The following is a 21,778-nucleotide window of genomic DNA, read 5'->3' on the forward strand; positions in this document are numbered from 1 at the left end:
GTGTGCTGTGTCTGCCCGTCCTGGCTGCAAGGGGGAGGTGCAAGGATTTCCATGTCTTACAACAGGGCAACACTTGAAACCTGCTGCAAGACCTGAATGACTGGCCTCCCAAAACTCATGTAAAGACTTTCAAAAAGAGACTATTATAAAGCACACGTGCACTTGATTTTGAGGCAAAATGGCATTCTCTCCGAGTAACAAAGCCCTACAAATGTACGGAGGACAGGACTTCCACAGGTGAGTACCATTCGATTAATACAAGGACACCGATACTGGATAATCACACATTATCCCTTCATTAATATATTTGTAGATATCTTAATGGGTATAGATTATTTACAATTTTAAGTAGAGAAAGCCTGCCAAGGATTTGAAAGGTTGAGATTTCCCCTTCATGGTGAAACAAACTGCATCTTCATTAGTGTCATATTTATATTAATATTTATATATATATGTATTGGTGTGGCAGGAATTCCTAGAAGAAGCCCTTGGCCTGTCGAGGATAGTTGGTAGTTCAGTCATCGTAGGCAGCCATCTGTTGAAGTGTTAAGTTGTTACAGCGGCGTTGGTGTGACCTAGATCTGAGCATACCTGAGCATAACATGGCCGCTGCTAATAAACCCACGCAGTTGTCCCGTCCAAATGGCTCACAGGTCAAACCAGGATTCTGGCAAAACGCCTGCCAGTGAAAACCATTAGCACACAAACAGTTGAACTCCTGTACATTAGAGTTGGTCCATTTCCACTTGCATGTGTTATTATACGGCAAAGGCTGCTGATTCTGAGGATGACGACGTTTATTTGAGACGCCCTGTTAAGCGTCTGAGTGCATCTCAGGACAGGAGCAGCTGCCCTCTGACATGAGACAGCGCGGTTTAAATTATTTTATGGACGTGAGAAGTTTTCAAAGAGATGAAACCTCGACTATTGCCCTTTCATCACCGTGCATCAGTGTAGAAAGAGGGGGGTTGCTGTGAGATTCAGCCTCACCGTGGACCGCTGAAAAGCAAGAGGATGCAGTTCAGATTCAGAGGAATACCCCAAAGGGCTAAAAACTCTGAGTAAAAATTAATTGGACGGGTTGTGCTTGATAGTTTCCTGGCTTCACTATAAACTAACTCATTCTGACATCCATGCATTTAAAGTTTGCACATAGGGTAAAAACAAACAACTTTGATGAAATGCAGTAGAATACAGCAAAGTATTATGCTCGTGTGTCATATTTGCTGTATAAATTTGCAGCTCGCTGTGGTTGTTTGTTTATAGTGTATTGTAAGGAGAGGAATAGGATTAGCGTCAAAACAGGGTCATCAGGCATGCATCATGTTTGTAATCCATGTCTCGGTGATGCTAAGCATGGCTGCTATTGACCCGTGAGAACAGTGGCTGCTTTTTTTTTCTGCCTCACCGTGTTCAATCAGACTTTATTTGCACGGCACTTCAATGCAACTCAGCGTTTTGCGCCATAAAACAGAAACACAATAACTTACAGGAATAATATAACACAGACATCATTTGTTCATTTTATTTCTGCAGAAAACTCAGTTCTTATTTACAGTATGGCGCCATCTGCTCAAACACTTGTTGTCCCACTACCACCATTAACCACACTTTGATTTGTTGAACCGTACATCTGTTTCAGGCTGTAAAGGAGCTGTTTGTGCTGTGCTGAGGTAAAACAGGCTCATTATTGGGTTTATATAATGTCTTATGTTTATGAAGTTTGCAATAAACACATTAACAGAGAAAGTTTTAAGCTCATACTGTATGCAATTAGGGTTGGTTTTGTTTTTAATTGGCTTTTGAAATTGGATTATTTCCAACAGTGAAGGTGGAACAAAGTTGTTTTCATCTCTTAATCTATTTTCATATATATTTAAAACAGAAACACATGGATTTAGATGAAGTTTGCCGGGCGGATGGCTCTGGAGGGAGTGATCACAGTTCGAACCAGAATGTTTTTACTATTAAAAAGAATTCTTACAAAATGCAAACGCAAATGCAAACCTGATACTCAATATTTTTGAGTCATGTGGGTCAGGACTGAACAAACGGGAAATCTAAATCTCTTCCTCCGAAATTTCTCTAATGCAGAGCTTCTCACTCTGGGTTTTAATTCTGCATTCATTTCAGGCCGAAACTTGGATTTTCAGACTTTTAAATGTCTGACCCGCATAGCATTGTGTCAGCTTGGGATGCTAACAAGAAAAAGAAAATCTATATTTCGCTGCAGGGGGAACATCAGCAGTGTATGCAGCTAAATTAAATTAAAAGTAGTGGACTCTCTCTGATTCAATTCTTACTGTAAACTGCGACTGGTGCTTTGTTTTCATGCATTTCTGTGTGCTCTGACGTCACTCGAACTGAAACCGGAGAAACTGGAGCTCTGAGGTGATACCTAAATTCCTGAGGTTGTGAGTTTAAATTAACACAGCACAAGGAGCCGGAGCACTGCTGGGTTTTCTTTCACACTCCCAATTGCACTTAACTGCATTCAGCTTGCATCCCAGGTGTGTCTCAGTGTCTGGCTGGAGGCGAAAGCAGCAGGACTCCTCATCTGTAGGGCTGGAGCTCAGATCACGGCACTGCTACTGTGTTTCTGTGCCAAAAAAAAAAGGAGAGAAAAAAAGGACCAACCTTGAAAAAGAGCAGCCTGGTCTGGTGGCTTCATTCTCTTTTATTCGGCGTATAAATGGGTAGATACTCAGAGTAGAAAAGCCCCAGTTACCGCAGATGAAGCCTCAGCTCTCTGTGCATGATGACAATTGCTTTTAAAATCACACTGAGTTCAAGAAAAGCCTCAATTTCACAGACATTTTATTTCATCTTTTTGTGACAGCTGGCTTGTAGGTCTGGCTCCCTGGTGAATGGCACCCTCAGAAAACCCTATTAATCCTCACTGTTTTGGGCTCCTGGATTACCACCATTTTACCCACTGGGATTGTGGTCGCTCCCTACTGTGGAGCAGCCATGTTGTGTAAAGGGTTAGTGCATGATAGTAATTTTATTTGGTTTTAACTTGGATGTATGTAGAAATGTAGGGCAACTCATGAAGTATCATGCAGAATTATTTTCTATTTGGTCAGAGTGAGTTTATGGTTGGGATTATGACTTTTAGGGCATGAGGATAACTGAGAGGCTGGAGTAGCCTGAGATCAGCAGCAGGCATGAAATGCCATCATAGCTGACAAAAGGATGAACTATGGAGATATTTTCCAATACATCACAGCCACAGTCTTGTTTAGTGAGGAGTAAGTGTGTCTGATCCATCTCTGTGTGTATGGGTGCTGGATTAGCATGGCTCAGAACAGATTAGTTAATTATAGACACCTGCTGTCTAAGCGTGGTTTGTGTTGTCAGGTGGTGCGGCATGAGGTCGGCTTGGTCAAGAGGAGAGAAAAGGCGGGACAAGGTGTGGACTTGCATGAGCAAGGGATAAATGCTTTGCCATGTGCCCTCAGATTGTCTCACTTTCCCTGTCCAAGGACTGAGAGCAACTTAGAGACGGATCAAGACACACACACACACACTCCACAGATACAAGATATCGCTCGCCCGTATGGAAAACAGGCACATTTTGCACAGCGGGATCGCTGTCCTCAGCCGTTATTTCCCCTCAAAAAGACTGTAATCAAGCTTCTTTTGATTCTGACTGGACAAAACTGCTGCTTTCCTGCCATGAACAGAAAATGGTGCCATGGCCAGGATGTTGCTAAATGGCATTGTGGCCACCTCAGTGTGAGGGTAGATCATAAATAAAATGCTTTCATGCCACCCCGTCAGAACATAATGCATAGTATCATACCATCACCAATAGATCCTCTGCCGCCGCACGATCTTGACCACACAGAGCAGGGTCTGGGCCTCGTGTGCTGCGGAGGGCCGAGGTTTTCGCCCCAGCTGAACGCCGCCGCTGCCACCGCTGATTTCTCTGAACAGTTCACTCTCTCTGCTTGGAGGTGAGCCAATCAGCAAAATCACTGGTGCGGAGTTTGGCTGGGATGTAAAACCTGCACACTCTCTCGGCCCACCGTGGCACATGATTGCTCACCCTGGTACAGAACCATGGACGCCCTGTTGTAAACAACCGAGTGCTACCATGGCAACAGCATCATTATCATTATTATTATTACACAGTGCCACGGCCATGCCAGCAGTAGAGACAAAGTGGTACCATGCTTGTCCCCTGTAAAGCCCGGCAAACAGTAGAAATGTAAAACTACAATCCTAACATATATTTTAACTTAATTTGCCACTTGTAAGTGAAAATTTCGGCTCACACGAAAGATTCAAACTCATAAATGTCATCTGCACTTTTCCACTTTTGCCATTTACTATAATAGTGTACATTCTATTTAAATGGAGATTTGCATGCTTTATGATTAGCATTATCCAAATGATAATGGAAGCTGGACATTAAAATGCATTTCTCAAACTGCATGATATGTTTCATGAAACTACACTATAATGCAGTCAGAATAATTAAAATGTCATTAATTTTATATGCTTTTGGACCATAGAGGCAATTTGAAATGTCATTATCAAAGACATGCATTGCTATAAGGTAAGAAAACTCAAAATGGTCATCCAAATGTAAACAGTAAAACATTTTGTGTATTTGCCGCTACACTGATTTCCTGGAAAAATGGATTTGTAACATTTTGACGACCTTGGCCTGTAGCTTGGCATGTCTTTGGTAATGACATTTCAAATGCCTTGTTAGAGAGAGCACAAGCATATGAGGAAAATGATGGGGCAGTTTTCACATAATGGCAGTGACTGATCCCAGAGAGGTTGGTGATCACAGTCTGGTGGTTGTACATGACCAGGCAATCACACATGCTCAGTCCTGTAAGTGTACTGATGTCTTTAATGGTAGCACTTTAACCTGGAATATTCTTGTTTTTTTAGAGAGTGCACTCAGGTGGGGAGCCTTGCTGTGGCATCAAAATCACAGTTATTGTTTAAAAAAAAAAAAAAAAAAAAAATCATCTGTACAAAAGATTATTATAACCTCCAGTTTCTATTTGACCAGTGACTTCATCAGGCAAAGACAATCCTCTGTGATATTTCCCATACTCTGACCTCTCAGTATGACCTGCCACCGATGCAGAGCTCAATTTAAAACTGTGGCCCAAAATAATCAGAGGTTACAGACTTTAGAACGTCTTCTGTTTGCAGGTGCTGTGTGCCCACATGTGTTGACGGGTCTGACTTTATCAAATTTCCCTGTGGGGATCATAAAGTAGATATTGATCTGTCCAATTACATGAAACACATCTGTGCAGTTCAGGAAATGCACTTTAATTTTGCCTTATCTTTTGAATAAGGCTAATCGTAACACATGCAAATCTCTGCTTAAATAAAATGTCAGGGCTATTAAATGCAGCGGCAAATGCAAATGAAAAAATTTAAAAAACGATTGAATTTGAACGTTCATGCTGCGCCACAAATGGCCTCATGAGTGACAGTGAAATTCAAATGTGGGATTACTTTGGTGTTACACACATTGTGTTTCTGTGTCTATTGAAAATAAAGGACCATGTCGCAGCACCAAAGCACATTCAAATCAAGGCCTCGCTCACAGTGATGATGATGTTGCTCTTCGTCTCTGCTGAATGAACTGGGAGCTGAGATACGAACTGCAGCAGAGAAGTATGGAATTCGTCGTTCCCATTGTAGGTCATGTTATTTTAAAGATATTCGTTATTTTAAACAACAGATACAACAGATAGATGTTAGTCTATAATAATCCTAGACAAAGATGAGGAGCAGAATCCAGCAGCGTGCTCACATCTGTCAGAAATGAGAAATCCTGACTGAAAATCAGACGTAAATTATGTGATTTCACCAAACAAACTACTGGGAGTTACATTCACTTCAGTTTTGCTCTTACTCAACTTTTCATTTTTTCTTTTCTTTCATTGAAGTCTGCTTTCTGCTACAGAGCTTAGGTGCTAAACATCTGCCTTTACTTTACCTGGCTCCCATATTAATGAAGGCAAGTTAACTCAACCAAACTCAACTCACTTTACATTACGATCACACTGAGCTCATCTTTTTCTTGCATAATGCATAAGCTCACTGATGATCTGAAGACCTTTCATTTTTGGATTGCAGATAATACACAGGAGGGACAGGACACATATCATCAGCCTTTTTTTTTTTTTTTTTTTTAAATGTAACCTTAAACAAAACTATAAGAGAGAAAAACAAAACGGTAAAATGCTTGCAGCAGCTGACGGGAGAAGGAGGGAAGCTTGTTTTGCGTGACGGTGCCTGTTAGGAACGCCGAGACAGTCTTGCCTGGATTTACTACTTTTTCCCCTTTCATGCTGCTGAGCACGTGATGCTGGTCACTGGTGTTTGTGTGCACATCTTTGTTGACAGCGGGCGAGATAATCCATCATGATACACTCTGTGTGTGTGTGTGTGTTAAAATGTGTGTGCTGTTGGTAGTGATTAGCTATTGTGAGTGAGTAGCCAGGGCACTGCTGAACTTCCAACAAAATTTGAGAGAAGCTTGTACAAAATCCATCCTCGACGATTCTTTCAGGCCCTTATTAATCATCTGGACTCAGATGCTGCGAGTGCAGTGCTTGAACTCGGATAATAGGCTGTTAAGCATTTGCCTAATGAATATGCAATCATTTTTTTTTTCTTCTCTGTGATAGTTTTTCCACACATTTATCACCGCACAATTCAAGCTATTTGAAATGTCACCAACGTCTGTTATCAAACACACCCATGACTTTGTTCTGCCATGTCCAGGCTTGCGTTCACTCATTAAAGGGCCTTTTGAGTCCTGATCTTGGTTGTGCATTCAAATTTATTCTGTTTGAAAGGATTACACAGAGAAGTAAAAGTAAAAACAACAACAACAGCAACACACAGCAACAAGGATTTTCACTCCCTGCTCACCACTAAGCCTGGCCGGGTGACTCCTCCCTTCTAGCTGTGGGAGTCTCCAGGTGGACCTGCAGGTTGGTCAGTTGAGCATTACACACACATACACACACACACATGCCTGGTGTTGAATGAGCAGCCGCCTGTGATCGTGGAAACTGTTGACCGGTTGCCGAGGAAGAGCCTCTCTGCAGATTTTTGACGTTTCTGGAGCTCCTAAAGGGGACGAAACACGCTTGGACTTCTTTTTTTGGGGGGGGGGATTCTGACTGGATTTACAAAAATGGATGAGTCATGATTTTTGCTTTTACACTGAGGCCCATGGCTGTGTAGCTTCTCTCCAGGGAAAAAAAAGAAAGAAAAACACATTTGGACCCCAAGCAACATACAAAATAACCGGTAAGCAATTTTTCAAACACTCCAGTATTGCTGTGATGTGACAGTAGCTTTCCCTGATCTGAACTGGGACGAGTGCAACAAATTATTCTGCCGTGTTCAGAAAGTAGTAACACTTAACCTTTGTGAATTTTTACATCATTAGTTAGTGCCGCATTAGAGGAGGAAGGATGTTGTCATTCAGAATTAGCTATCACTCCTCTTTGGTAACAGCGTACTTGTACACTCGGTCCTGTTCTGCCCTTTGACCCCTTTGCATCCGTCTTACTGCCGCTTCGCCCGCAGAGGCCTTTATAAAGCTCGTCGACAGGGAATATGGCGAGGCCGTTCGTGCATTTAGGAGATAGCATTACTTGCAGCAGAAAAAAAAAAATCCTTCACCTCTTTAAACATTTCCTTTGTTTGGCACCAAACTAATTATACAAACCATAATGCTCAGTCTTTAACATTCACGACTACTTTTTTTTTTTTTTTTTTTTTTTCATCTGCCGCTGGTTTTGAGTGATTTGTTTCAGAGGCTTTCGTGTCCTCATCTGTAAAAAAAAAAAAGCAAAAAAAAACTTGTGAATCAAATCTGTAATCCTCTGTCTCGAAGTGACGTCTGGCATGTGGTGGTGACACCTTGACTTTTCATGGGAAGCCCCTTTGCCGTTGCGTAACTCAATCAACTTCTGTGCTTGGAGCGCTAATTTTATCCTCTTTAAAGGGCTTACGCCTCATTACTGCAGAAGCACAATGTATCAGACACTCCTGATTGACTTGGCAGTCCTTCTTTTGCCGACTTCTAACCGCTCGCTTGCGTGTCTTGCATAGCAGGAAATTTAAATAAGAAATCGTCAGATATGATTTTGAAGACATGAGGGGAAGCACGCCAGGCTTTATCGGTCCTCAAACACCACGTAGAATTAAACTTTTCTCTGAACTTTCTAAAGTGAAGAAATGCATGTTGCAAAAACGTGCTGTGGAGGAAACTTTTCATTCATCTCCTGATGTTTAGCCGAGAGTCTCCGGTGCTTCTTCATTTTGTGTTGGAAGGAAAATGATGTGCCAGGTGGCCAGGTCACAAAGGTCAGCTCAGACACTTGATCTGGGACAAAGTGACAACAGTTCACAGGACACGAGTGTGTCCAAACGACAGGGGCGTTCGGAGTTACATAACTGTGCACGTCTGTGTCCTGCAGGGGATTTAAAGGGTGCACGGGGGAGAGCTGATCTTTAAGTCAAAGAGGCTTTAAGCCAGACCACAACAAACCTCAGGTACTTGTTGCTTCAGTGACGTGATGATGCAGGAAGATGAACGAGCGGATCGGAGGATGAATGAGGGGAAGGCCTCAAAGTGCGGTGTAGCATCTCTAAGCACCGAGATTATCAGAGAAATCCGCAGATCACTTACGTGTGCGGACTCACTCAAACCGCCGACACTCAAACATGCCTGTGCAAATACACAGCAGCGAAAACACAAATCCACTGTTTTCGATGTGCTTAAGACACAAAAGCACACGCAGCTTTAGCGGCTCACGACTCTCATCCTAAACAAAAACTGATCACCCAACACGATGCTAAATTATCGTGCTTATACAGTCAACAAAAGCAGGCATAACAGAAGGGAAAATATACATAACAAATTCAACTGTAGGAAGAAAAGAAAAGGAAAGTGGAATAATACTTACTGAGTCTTTGGTAATGCCTTTTGAATGATGGCTTTCTAATAATGAAAGGCCACTCTGCATTGTGCGTGTGGCTCCATTTATTGTTAATGACACAATAAATAAAAAAATACTAGTCTAGTAAACAATATTGTACAGTGTTTCACAGGGGAAAAAATCATTATTATGAGCTGTTATTTATTTAAGGTTTGTAAGGCCCTACTCCAGGCAATGTTGCTTCATAATGCCTTCAAAAAGCGAGCATCATGCAGCAGGTGCGTGCAAGGCGGACCAATAAAAATTTCAATTACGTCCTTGTGGCCCGGCTGGTTAGGCTGTTTTTTTTTTTTTTTTTTTTTTCCTGAAGCTGCTCTAAGTTTGAATCTCGCTCTTGACCTGCTGTCCTTCCTGGTTCTGTCCAGTGCATAATTTCAAAAAAGGTAGAAATGTCTTGCTCCTTTAAAAAATAAAAAGGCAGATAATGTACAGATTTGATGCTTAAAATGCCTAAATACTAAAAATAACACCTGTCAGCAACATTCTGACTCTTTGTGTATTTCGATCTGATTTTTTTTTTCCCTCCAGTATTTCCTCTGTTTCCCTTCAACCTGAGCTATTTTCTAAATGGACTCTTGTCAGCCAGCGGCATCGATTAATTCCTCTCTCACTTTCACATTGTTTTGATGACTAAACTGTCTTCCGCAGAGAAAAATCTGTTACGTAACGTGGGGAGCTGTTTTCACTCGTCAATAATGTTTCCCACCTTGTCCATCCATCCGTCTTTCAGTGCCAACAAAATGCAGAAGCAAGTGGAGGTCAGGATACATGAAAGCCATCTGGAGCCCATTGTGGACGCTCCCGAGCAGCCGTGCTGGGGAGTGTGTGATAAAATCATGAAGAATATGGTTCTGACTCTCACCATCCTTGGTAAGTTGCAGGTCTGCTTTCACTAAGCATCAGTTTATTCACATTTTTTTCCTTTGTGGTCATATTTAAAGGCCAGCATTCAAAGAAAATCATAGTAGCACACAGTCCTGGCTCTGTGGCCTCACTGATCCTCAAAATCTGCCATTAGATCCCCTTTTATTTTTTTATTTGCATGTGTAGAAACAAGTAGAATTAGGATGCATCTTCATAATGTGCAACACCTTTGCTCTCAGCTGTAGTGAACTGGCATGTGTGGACAGAAACAGTTCAGGAAACATTTGCATCAAAGGTGTTTTTATCCAAAGCAAGTTCAGAGATTCAGTCAAACTAATCTGAGTTGAAGTGTAAGGGTGAGTAACAGTTTGCTGTAATTACCTCAAACCTGAAGGCGCATGTGTTTTCAGATGTGAAAAATGTGTCTTCCTCAATAACCATTTCAATTTATTCACTGACTGAATTCAAGAGTGTGGCAGTGTGATCCTCAAATGATTTTATTTTGGAGCGACTGTGAGTGAGAGGTGAACTTATGTTTGACACGCTGTTATTTTTTCATATTTTAAGTCCCCGTCTCAGTCATGACAGTGTTCACCGCTGATGTGATGAATCTTTTCTGGCTCAGGTGTGTTTCTCGGTTCCGTTTCCGGGATGCTGCTGCGGCATTATTCGCCTCTCCCTGCTGATGTGATTATGGTCATCGGCTTCCCGGGAGAGATCCTGATGAGGATGCTGAAGATGCTTATTTTGCCTCTCATTGTCTCCAGTCTGGTCACAGGTGGGTGAGAGATTCTGCACTGGGGCCGTTGCTTTCTCTGTCAGTGATTTACAGACACGGGTCATGAAAATGAAGCTGTAGGTTTATATTTCCTTCAGGCAAGTTGCAAAAATGCATATTTGACTTCATGTTTAATATGAGACGTGGCCCACAGCTGGCTTTGTCCCGCCCTGTTCCTACAATGGTTTATATATTTTTAAATCTTTTTTATGCAGGGAAATAGATTCAAATTTGCCTTTAAGGCTATTTTCCCCCAAAAAATTATGTTCAGGGGCTGACTACTTAAAAAACACAACTCAGACAATTAATTCTATTCCATAAAGTTAAGCCGGCATGCTGCCTGTAGTTTTGGCTTATGGAAACGGGATATATCATATTCTGTTCTAATTAAAATCATCTATCGAACCGGCTCCGGCTGCATTGCTGCAGTAGCACCTTCATCACGGCCGTGTTGACCCGCCTGCGTCTAAAATATCCATGGCAGTAGCTCTCATCACCGGACACAATCCCTAATAATCATTCCGAGGCGGCCAGCGGCACAAAAGCAGCTGGCTTTGTTGAAAATGAGTTTAATGCCTTTGCCAGCTTCACTCGCCATGCCTCCAGGGAAACTTACGGGGCTTAGTAAATCATACACAGCGTTTCATTTGATAAGTGACACATCGAGAATACTTACGACGTTGAAAATTCCGCGGCTCCGTTCTGCAGCTCAGCCCATATTTCATGTTTAGTTTGGATGTCTTCCAGGCTCCACATCATTCAGTTCTCACAGGATAACAACGAGATTTTTTTTTTTTTTTTTTTAATAAATGTAGTTTAGTTAGTTCAGTAACTTGAGCTCTGGACCCTGATTGGCTGACAACAGCAGGCCCCCTAATTCAAATGACATAAGCCTGCTGATTGGACGGTTTCCAGCCGGTTCAGATACAGTAAAGTTGCCTGATTGGAAGGATTTCAGTGATTCTTCAGTGAGGAGAGCCAATCAAGTGCAGGTGTGTTCTTGTCAATGTGCATCTTTTCAATCTGGCTTTTATTTTGCAGTAATGCAAATGATTGGCTTTCATATTTATTTTAATCCTAGTGTTTAATTTATTTTTTAAAAATGTTATTTCATTGACTTATTTATTTGTTTTTAAAAATTTATAGCATTTATTATTGCAATTTTTAAACTAGCATCATTTTTATTGTTGTCTATTGTTTTTGTCTGTTTTGTTTTATTCTTGCAGTGTGAAGCACTTTGGGCTACATTTTTGTATGTAAGGTGCTGCATAAATAAAGTGTTGCTTGGCACTAGTATGAAAAAAAAGAAAAAACTCACAAATTTATGAGAAAAACCCAGAAAATCTTTGATTATACAGTCACAAATTTATGAGAAATAAAATCAGAAAAAAAGTTCTTCTTTTATATTGTTTTTGGTAAAGGAAGCACGCGGCTTCACTCTGCTGCAGCTCGCTGTCTTTCAGGCCTGCAGCTGCTTCACAGTTAGATTTAGTAACAAGGAAATCCTGGTGATTTTTAGCCCAGAATCACAATATTGTAATAAGCATGCAACTTGGACCTGACCTGAGGAAAACAACATACTGATAACAATTATTTTTCCTCTGAATATTACCCCCCGTTTCGCCAGCTCTGTATTTTTTCCTCAACAATGGACCTAATATGCCGTCATATGTTTGAAAATGCTTTAAATCTAAACTTTTAAATTGTACACATATGACTTTGACCTTACAAGCACAGAAAAAACGGAATCGCTGTAAGACGAACCCTTTGGCTGTATACAGTATCTTACATCTTCACTGTCAGACTCACTGTAAAACCTCCCCTGCCGACAGGACTGGCTGGTTTGGATGCCAAATCCAGTGGCCGCCTGGGCACGCGGGCCATGGTGTACTACATGTCGACGACGGTGATCGCCGCCGTGCTGGGAGTGGTCCTGGTGCTGCTCATCCACCCGGGGAACCCCAAGCTCAGGGCCAATCTGGGCCAGGGCAAGAAGAACGACGAAGTCTCCAGTCTGGACGCTTTCTTCGACCTGATCCGAAACCTGTTCCCGGAGAACCTGGTGCAGGCCTGTTTCCAGCAGGTACGGCCGCCATCGTGTCTCCACTCACAGGCTCATTCGTCTCCTCACTAGCTCTTCACTAGCTGATTTTTTTTTTCCCTCATGTCTTTTCCAGATCCAGACGGTAACCACCAAAGTCCCGGTGCCCACTAACAGGACAAAAGCGCCTCCCCAGTTCACCATCAAGAGGTCTCTGCAGTTCAAGAGTGGAATGAACGTCCTTGGTTAGTGAGGATTTGAGTAATAATCACCCTGCAGAGCTGCAAAGAAAGAAAACAAACGCTCTTTTCATTTTCCAATGACGCCCTCAAACCAATGCATTACTAATCGCACGCTTCTCTACCTTTACCCTCTAAATTGATTTTTTAAATGCTTTCATTTAGTTTTACCTGCCACCTACAGAAGAATATTATCCCTCACAAAAGGCTTTTATTTTGCTTTTTCATGCACAGATAGATTTTTTTTTCCCATCTGTTTGTTGTGTTAGCCTTGGGAAAAAAAAAAAAAAAAAAAAAAAAACCTTGCAGTGACTATTAGTTATTTGATTGTTTAAGACACATGAATGACAGTTGTTGTTTCTTTTTTTTTTAGTTGCTTATTTCATACTGTATGCTCTTTTTTCAGGTTTGATTGGGTTTTTTGTTGCTTTCGGTATTATTATGGGCAAAATGGGAGAGAAGGCCAGGCTGATGTTGGAGTTTTTCAATATCCTGAATGACATTGTTATGAAGCTGGTCGGCGCAATTATGTGGTAAGTCCACTGCAAACACTGGCCCATATTCATTCAACATGACAAATCACTCCCTGACTTTGTTTTATTTTATTTTTTTACCCTTGATTCTCTTTCAAAATTACATACTGTACATGTAGAATAGCCCAAACCTAACAGCTCCCCAGCAAACTAACCGTCCTCAAGATTTTTCTCAATCCAGGTGAATCTGTTTTATACACATGTAATTATTATATCTGATTTGATATTTTATGAACAACATGGTGTATTTCACTGTTTTCACATCACTGAATGGACGTTATCAGTCATAACCCCCACCCACAAGTTTGGGTTAATACAGTGGTTCTCAAATGAGGGTATGCATCATACCCCTAGGGGTACGTTGGAGTACCATAGGGGGTACGAGAGATTTTTTTTTAAAGTGTTCATTTGAAACAAAAGCCTGTTCTGTAATAAGTTCAAAAAAAGTGTCACTGTAAGTTTGATAAACCACATTTTACATTCAGTTTTCCCTCTGGGTTTCCTGAAGGTGTGTTTGTTTGTGGTTTAAATCTGCCGCCGTGGTCATCAAGCAAGGTCATTTGCTTGCTATGACCGGGAAGCCAAGACCAAAAAAAAAAAAAAAAAATCAGGAAAATGGAAACGTAGCAGCGATGCAACAAGGAGGAAGAAGAGAAAAAGAAGCAAAAACAGAAACAACAAAATATCTTCAGTATCAGGTTGTTTCACACACTGATGGAGCTGGACTGGACATTTTTACATAGGCTTTTTATTTTAAAAGTTTTTTTTTTTTTTTTTTTTTTCACACTGGTCTGGGGGTACTGAGCTGAAAAAATGTTCCAGCAGGGATAAATTACTGAAAAAAGTTTGAGACCCATTAACCCACACCTGTTTGAGTGACTATCACTGATAAAGTCTATTCAAAGGTGTGGTAAGAGTCAAATCAGGTGATTTCACCACGTACAATCAACAATATTTGTTCAAAAATGATAGATAGATAGATAGATAGATAGATAGATAGATAGATAGATAGATATACTTTATTGATCCCAACCAGGGAAATTCTGGTGTTCCAGCAGCAACAGTAGAAACATATAATAGAGTTAAATAAAATAGAATAAAGGCTAAATATGTACAATAAAGACTATAAAGACTAAAAACTAAGGAGAGTTAGTATGAAACCACGAAACCAAGAACCAAGTGGCAGAACCCGACGCCCGGTACTGGGATTCAGGAACTAACTGACTTGATTCGACCTCTTAAGGAATCACCACTTCCCCTCCAGTCTGAAAAACAGTGTGACTGTATATTAACCTAGGATGTAATATATAGATAATAAATAATAAATAAACAGTGAAGGTGCTGGGTGATGTATAATAAAATGTATAATAAAATGTAACCCAAAGTGCATCTTAGTGTTTGTCGATAAACACAACCTTGTATTTGTGTGCAGGTACTCCCCTCTTGGTATTGCTTGCCTCATCTGCGGAAAGATCATCTCCATCAACGACCTGGAGGTGGTTGCACGGCAGCTGGGCTTGTACATGGTCACCGTGGTCGTGGGCCTGATCATCCATGGTGGCATCTTTCTGCCGCTGATATATTTTGTCATAGTCAAACAGAACCCCTTCACGTTCTTCATGGGGATCTTCCAGGCGTGGGTCACCGCTCTTGGAACGGCATCCAGGTGGGTTTCTCCTGTATTCACCGCTTTGTCTCCGAGGATTATTACTCTGAGACGCTGGAGAGCAAAGTCTGCTTCTAATTAAGATTTCCCTTCTAATGTGCCGCTCTCACTGTGAACGCTCTGATTCCCCTTCATACGCAGCCATATGGTGCATAACAATGAACAGTAACTCTTATTTCAGCAGAAACTATCAGCAGTTGGTTTCTAGGCATCTTTGTTTGTTTGTTTGTTTTTTTTATTTTGTCTCACATTTACCTCACTTTTATGCTTTTTTAACGACATGAGATGCTCTCTCTCCCTTCCCAAGGTGAGCTCACTTGTTTCAAGTTCAGCTCAATGGTCTGTGAGAGACGCTTTTTAATTATCCAGCGAAACAAACAAAACAACCGCTGAGTCACAGATGTGATTGCTTCCTCCAGTTTTCAGCCTGGAAGTGAATTCAGAACAGTATAGGAGGTTTCCCCAGGCCCCCTCCTGTAGTAAGGCTTCATTCATCAAAGGCATTAGCCTATCTATTTTAATAAACTGATAATGCATTTATTAACTCAGCTCAGAATGAATATATTTCAGTATGAATAGTAGAACTGTATAATTACGTTTCAGAACTATCAGAGTGTGATCCAGTCAAATGAATCCTCTCCAGACAGTCATTAGAATCCGTTATAAGACTTTTTAATGTCTGTGAGATCTGCCTGAACTGGACTGGGTGTGAAGTTAGAGAAGTTTTTAATGAACTTCATTAAATGCGTGGCTGTTTCCACTATATTAAAGCACTTATTGTCTTTCTTTCTCATGGCAGCGCCGGCACCTTGCCTGTCACATTCCGATGCTTAGAGGATAATTTGGGCATCGACAAGAGAGTAACACGCTTCGTACTCCCGGTGGGTGCCACCATCAACATGGACGGCACGGCGCTGTACGAGGCCGTGGCGGCCATCTTCATCGCTCAGATGAACGGCATCGAACTTGACTGGGGTCAGATTGTCACCGTCAGGTGAGAACAAGTTGTAAGAGTGCACTGTAAAAAAATCTGCCAATCTTCTTTTGTTAGGATTTATCTCTCAGTGTCAAATCATTTGTCATCATCATTCTCATCAGGTGCTTGTATAGTGCAGTTTCAGAGGGCAGGCACACATCCTTAAATGATAATCAACACATCAGTCATGGTGTTAATTAACACTATTGGTTGATAAGGAATTATCACATTATAACAAAGATTATTAATCTTTAGCTCAGGTGTGAACATCATTAATTCTAGACCATTCAGTCATTAGTATATACCTGGGCTCATCTTGATTCATACACCAGCTAAAGCAGTAGCATGTTTAATTCATGTTATAACGTTTTGGGCAAAATACCGTTTTTCCAGTTTCCCCAGCCTGAGACCAGATGTTCAACACCATGTTCACCTCTGTGCGCCCAGTGCTTCAGTTCCTATGGGTAGCATTTCATGTTAGCTTAGCATAAAGACTTCAAGTCTATGGAAGTGGTTAGCCTAGCTCCGTCAAAGCGATAAAATAAACCTTAGAGCATTCCTTTAAAGTGTTACCTATTATTTATACTATCATTGTCAGTGTGTGAATACATTCAAATTAAACCTATAATGCATGAGTGCAATAATGATACTATCATGAGATGCTTCAGTATCAACATTAAAACCAGTTGCAGGGCATTTAAATGCACATATTAACAATAAAACTTCAATAATTTCACACAATCCATACATTATAATATAACATTAACATTAACAATACTATACGTTGTTTCTTTTATGCTCATTTTCATTTTTCATTATGTCACATTTATTAGAAACCGAAGAGCCAATGAATTTTGCAGATATTTCATACTGGTGAGAATATGCTGGTGGCTCCTCCAGCTGACGTCTGACCTTGTCTCTGTTCCAGTATGACGGCCACGCTGGCCAGTGTGGGAGCAGCCAGTATCCCCAGCGCTGGCCTGGTGACCATGCTGCTGATCCTCACGGCCGTGGGACTCCCCACCCAGGACATCAGTCTCTTAGTGGCTGTCGACTGGCTGCTGTGAGTACACACACACACACACACACACACACACACACACACCTGTCACCTACACACATGCACGTGGACTCCAACAACACTTTACACCCCGGACGGCATGATTGTAGTTGTGTGTGTTCAAATATAATCCACATACCTTTAATGACCCCACGACTTGACATCTTACTTCCTTGATTTTGTGTATTTTGTGTTATCACAGGATGTTTGGGCGGGACACAACATGGGAGTGATCATTTTACTGGGTAAATAGGTTATCAATTAAGGAAAGAAACACTGCTTCACTGGATGGGATGGGTGGAGGAGTAAGATTGTTCAAAACTGTGTGAAGGTCTAGTTTTTTTTTTTTTTCCTATTTATGCCTACACATTGTTTTCCATTAAGTAAAACTAATGGGAGTTCATTTTATGGGCATTATAATATGGTACCCACCGCAAACTGTGGTGCTCAATCTAATTAAAGTAGTAATCCACGGCATTTTCACACGGCGTATGTGTATCTTACTATGATTTATGGCTTCAGTGATTAACACAATGGTGATTCAGCCTCTCTGCGTCGTAAAAGCTTTAACGTGTGCCGCTCTCAAACACTCGTCGGCGGGTAGGACCGTGACTCACGAGGAAGTGATGCAAATCCCAGCAACCCTTGATACTGACTGTTGCCTACACACCCCTTTTTGTGTCTGTATTCACACCCCAGCCCAGACACGTACCAGGTGAGTCACCAGGACGCCAACTGGCTGCATGAGAGCGGGAGGAAAAAAAAAATGCACCTGAAGAAAATGTGGAGTCACAAAGGGAGAGCCCAGTGTGTTCAGCTAAACCTAAAAAAAAATGTCCTGAGCTTCCCAGCTTTAAAGTATTAAAATAAACTGTTTCACCAGACTCTAATGAGCTGGTTCACGACAGAATAGTTAATTATTAATATATGTTGCTTATAAGGTGCAGCCTGGATAGATAGATGGACTTTACTGATCCCAAACTGGGAATTTCTATATGGCCAATGGGCTCTGACCAGTGGATATTATAACATGACTGGTGTGCATGCGGTCAGGCAGCTGTGGAGGTAAAGCAGCAGGAGTTCAGGTAAAAGTCTCCTGTGATGAAACCAGCCGGCCGATTCCTCCGTTTTTAAAATCACACCGCTGTGAGGGGGAATCCTGCGAGCGACTGGCGACCGGATGAGGGTGTTTCCCTGCCCTTTTCCCGGTGCATGCTGGGATAAGCTCCAGCCCAAACCTCTCCCCCTGCCTCAAACACAAAAGGAGCCAGTGGTAATGGAAAAACCTGCTCCACTGTGTGTTTATTGGACTTTGAAAGGAACATTTGAAAGGAACAATGCAGCTTGCTCTCATTTTCAGAATCACGCTGATCAGCCGCTGCAGCATCTGCTCAGTGATCTGTGTGTTTCTCATCCTCATCTGATCCTCAGATCTTGGCTTTGTGTCCATCCTGCGCTCCACATGCAAAACAAAAGATGACCTGCACGGTCTAGGCCCCAACTCCCTGGAATCATCTTTTAAGATTAATTTTCATAGGCAAGCCTTTCCATGGATCTCCACTGAAGATGTTTGGATTGACTTAGCATCTCCATGTCCTCTCCATTTGTGCTCTTTCTTTTTTTCTTTCTGTATTTTTCAGTGTATTTGTTTTTATTCTCCATGTGTGAAGCACTTTGTAACTGTGTGTTTTAAAAAGCGCTATGTAAGTAAAGCCACTTGCCTACACAGAATATCTCAGAAACTACAGACCCAATTTTGACAAAAACTTTAAAAAAAGAAATGATGCATCTCATTGTTTAATTCATGCATTTAAAGTTGCACTTGCATTCGCCTAAAAGGGGGAACTACAATTACAGCTCAGTTTGTTTCCTGTTGTCTTTTCCTTCACATCTTTGCACTGCAAAAACTCAAAATCTTACCAAAAATATTTGTCTTATTTCAAGTCAAAATGTCTTATTTCTAGTCAAAATATCAAATTACACTTAAAATAAGACATGATCACCTCAGAAATAACTTGTTTTTAGACAATTTTAGACAATTCGCTTGAAACAAGAAACAAATTTTGCCAATGAAACAAGCAAATTTTCACTTGAAACACGTGAAAATTGTCTAAAAACAAGTTACTTCTGAGGTGATCATGTCTTATTTTAAGTGCAATGAGACATTTTGACTAGAAATAAGACATTTTGACTTGAAATAAGACAAATATTCTTGGTAAGATTTTGAGTTTTTGCAGTGTGTCCATGTGTCATCACAGACAGAGGGAGTAACAAACGCCTTGAGGAAGACATTTATTTGGTCTTGCTAAACATTTTGTCTTGCTGACCTGCAGGGATCGGTTTCGCACCTCGGTCAACGTGGTCGGCGACTCCTACGGCGCGGGAATCGTCTACCACCTGTCCAAAGACGAGCTGGACACCCTGGACGCCCAGCACGGGCTGGGGGGCCGGGTCGAGGAGTTTGAAATGGCAAAGACACAGTCCTACTATGAAAATAACACCAACCAGAATGTTTATGCGAGTCACCACAACTCAATCTACATAGACGACTGCAAGGTACATTTCACATTAACGGATATAGAGACTTGTATGTAGCGAGTCCTCTCCTCCCCAGCTGTGTCTGTGTTTCTCTTCGTGTCTGTGGTCGTGGTTTGTTTTCGATGTGACTTTTGTGCATCGACATCCGTGTGAATTTACGGATAGGAAAGTTTCTATTTTCATCGCAAGAACAGAAAAAAAAAACAACAGTGTTAAAGGGTGAACAGACTAAATAAATATCCCAATATTTATTTACTCACCTGTTAATTCTATGAAAAAGCAGTTTTTGTGATACCAGTGTAAATTCAAGTGATTTTTCTGGCTCCTCTATACGTCTGCTTTTGAAAATATGAATATGAATAAGATATTTTCCCCCCCACATGAAATCCTCATGAACTGCCTAAAGGTGTTGATACATTTTTAAGCATCAACCTTCTCTAAGCTCTGTCTTGTACCAGCTCCTATTTGAATTTGTATTTTGCTTTGCTATGTCTTAAATTATTTTGTATGGAAGGATGTGTGTTTATTCATTCATTCATTCATTTATCTATCTATTTATTCATTTATTTTTGTTAATTGGACATGTATTTGTGGCAGCCCTGACCAAATTACAGTTTTTTCAGTTTTTGGTCATGATTTTAAAATTAAAATAAAAAAATCAGTGTTTTTATCGTCAGTGGTACGCATAAAGACTGCTATTTCACTGTGTTTTAATCCAGAAGTGACACATTAATGCCTATCTCAAGTCTTCATTTGCTACCCGTACTGTAGCTAGCTCTCTCTGTAGAGTACAGCAAGAAGGTGTTTGCTGTAGCTTTTTAATCGACCGTCACTGTAGAGTATCGTCCAACACTGCATTGCCTGTGTGATGATGCAACTTTTTCCTCCCGTATTAAAAGTTGCATGTTTTCTTTTTTCACTGAAAAGTGTTGTAATTCGGTTGGGCAGAGAAGCCATAAAATACATGGCCAAGATAAATGACAGCAATAATGTAATCTGTCACTGAGCAAACTAAAAAAAAAAAACAGCATCACTGTGTTATCAGTGTGTCATATTCAAAGAAATCTCGTGTTTCTTTGTTTTTGGAAAATAAGGAAAATGAGGTTGTGTGTGTGGGGGAGGGAGTGGGGGGGGGGATTCGGCCTCCAAGGTCACTGGTCTGACTTTAACAGACCGACAACTGGTTTCTCTGCTCTCAACCCTTCTGATAGTTTGCATGTGACGATGCCTTGGCCTCATAGTTAGCTGTCCTTGATAATTGCTTACAGGACACCATGGGCAAAAATGGCAAGACGGGAGAGTTCTCTCTTGTTGAGGAGGAACCATGGAAACGCGAGTAAAGCAGATCCAGATGCTGCTGCGCCTTACCCTGAGTTCCACCAGCTTTTCCTTTCTGCCAACAAAATACCAATAAAATAAAATAAAAAAAAAAAAAAAAAACAAGAAAGCAAAAAAAAAAAAAAAAAAAATCAGTGTTAGCAGAGCCGGCTGTTAGCTCTGCAAAACAGAGTCGGACAGTTTTCTTTTTTTTTTTTTTCTTTTTTTTTCTGGATCTGGATCACACCTGGGATGGCTCGGTCACAGACTTGCACTGGCTCTTGCACTCGCCCTGATCTGCTGCTGCAAGCTTTCTGCTGTGTGACGGGAAAAAAATACCACATCTCATTTTCTTTTTCTTTCTTTTTTTTTTTTTTTTTTTTTGTTTTGTAAATGACTGCTTTTCTGTGTAGCTCGTAAGCGGCAGAGGTGATGATGTGTGTACTTTTGGATCATGGCCTTGCTGATTGAGTACAACACAAGGACCGAGCGAGGGGCAGAGCAAATCGACCTTGAACAAAATAAGTCAGAGGATCAGAATTTCACTAAAAACCATTCCACTGTTTGACATTGTTGTTGAAGCTGTTGTTTTATTTTTGTATTCATTAATTATCGAATGGTTGTCACTATCCATGCTTTTGTGTATTTCAGTGATTTCTGAAACATTATGCCTTCTCATAAAACCTTCATAGACACTGAACCATTCATTTTTTTTTTTTTTTTCAAAATAAAACAAACAAGGTTTATTGCAGACAGATGGG

General features: G+C 41.0%; 1 protein-coding gene across 2 annotated transcripts; it reads left to right on the forward strand.

Moving 5' to 3' along the window:
* LOC115376665 (excitatory amino acid transporter 2-like) lies at positions 1 to 21,200 on the forward strand. Of its 2 annotated transcripts, none has more exons than XM_030076404.1 (11): positions 1 to 237; positions 9,736 to 9,875; positions 10,495 to 10,647; positions 12,480 to 12,730; positions 12,825 to 12,933; positions 13,334 to 13,460; positions 14,893 to 15,126; positions 15,926 to 16,120; positions 17,031 to 17,165; positions 19,496 to 19,718; positions 20,969 to 21,200. In XM_030076404.1, exons 1-11 carry the CDS (start codon positions 179 to 181, stop codon positions 21,038 to 21,040), a joined length of 1,698 nt encoding a protein of 565 aa, XP_029932264.1. In that variant the 5' UTR covers positions 1 to 178; the 3' UTR covers positions 21,041 to 21,200. The 2 variants fall into 2 exon arrangements, with proteins under 2 accessions (XP_029932264.1, XP_029932271.1); XM_030076411.1 differs by lacking the exon at positions 1 to 237 and adding an exon at positions 6,660 to 7,305 and having other exon boundaries at positions 20,969 to 21,040.
* Positions 21,201 to 21,778: the final 578 nt, after the last annotated feature.

Source organism: Myripristis murdjan, chromosome 3 (assembly GCF_902150065.1).
Source record: "Myripristis murdjan chromosome 3, fMyrMur1.1, whole genome shotgun sequence".
Taxonomy (NCBI): domain Eukaryota; kingdom Metazoa; phylum Chordata; class Actinopteri; order Holocentriformes; family Holocentridae; genus Myripristis; species Myripristis murdjan.

What these genes read in the sequence shown, in the direction of transcription:
- LOC115376665 (XM_030076404.1), top strand. Translation starts at nt 179, where the DNA reads ATGGCATTCTCTCCGAGTAACAAAGCCCTACAAATGTACGGAGGACAG. An exon ending in TGCAGGCCTGTTTCCAGCAG is followed by an intron (nt 12,731 to 12,824) that starts GTACGGCCGCCA and finishes TGTCTTTTCCAG; the next exon opens with ATCCAGACGGTAACCACCAA. An exon ending in GCTCTTGGAACGGCATCCAG is followed by an intron (nt 15,127 to 15,925) that starts GTGGGTTTCTCC and finishes TTCTCATGGCAG; the next exon opens with CGCCGGCACCTTGCCTGTCA.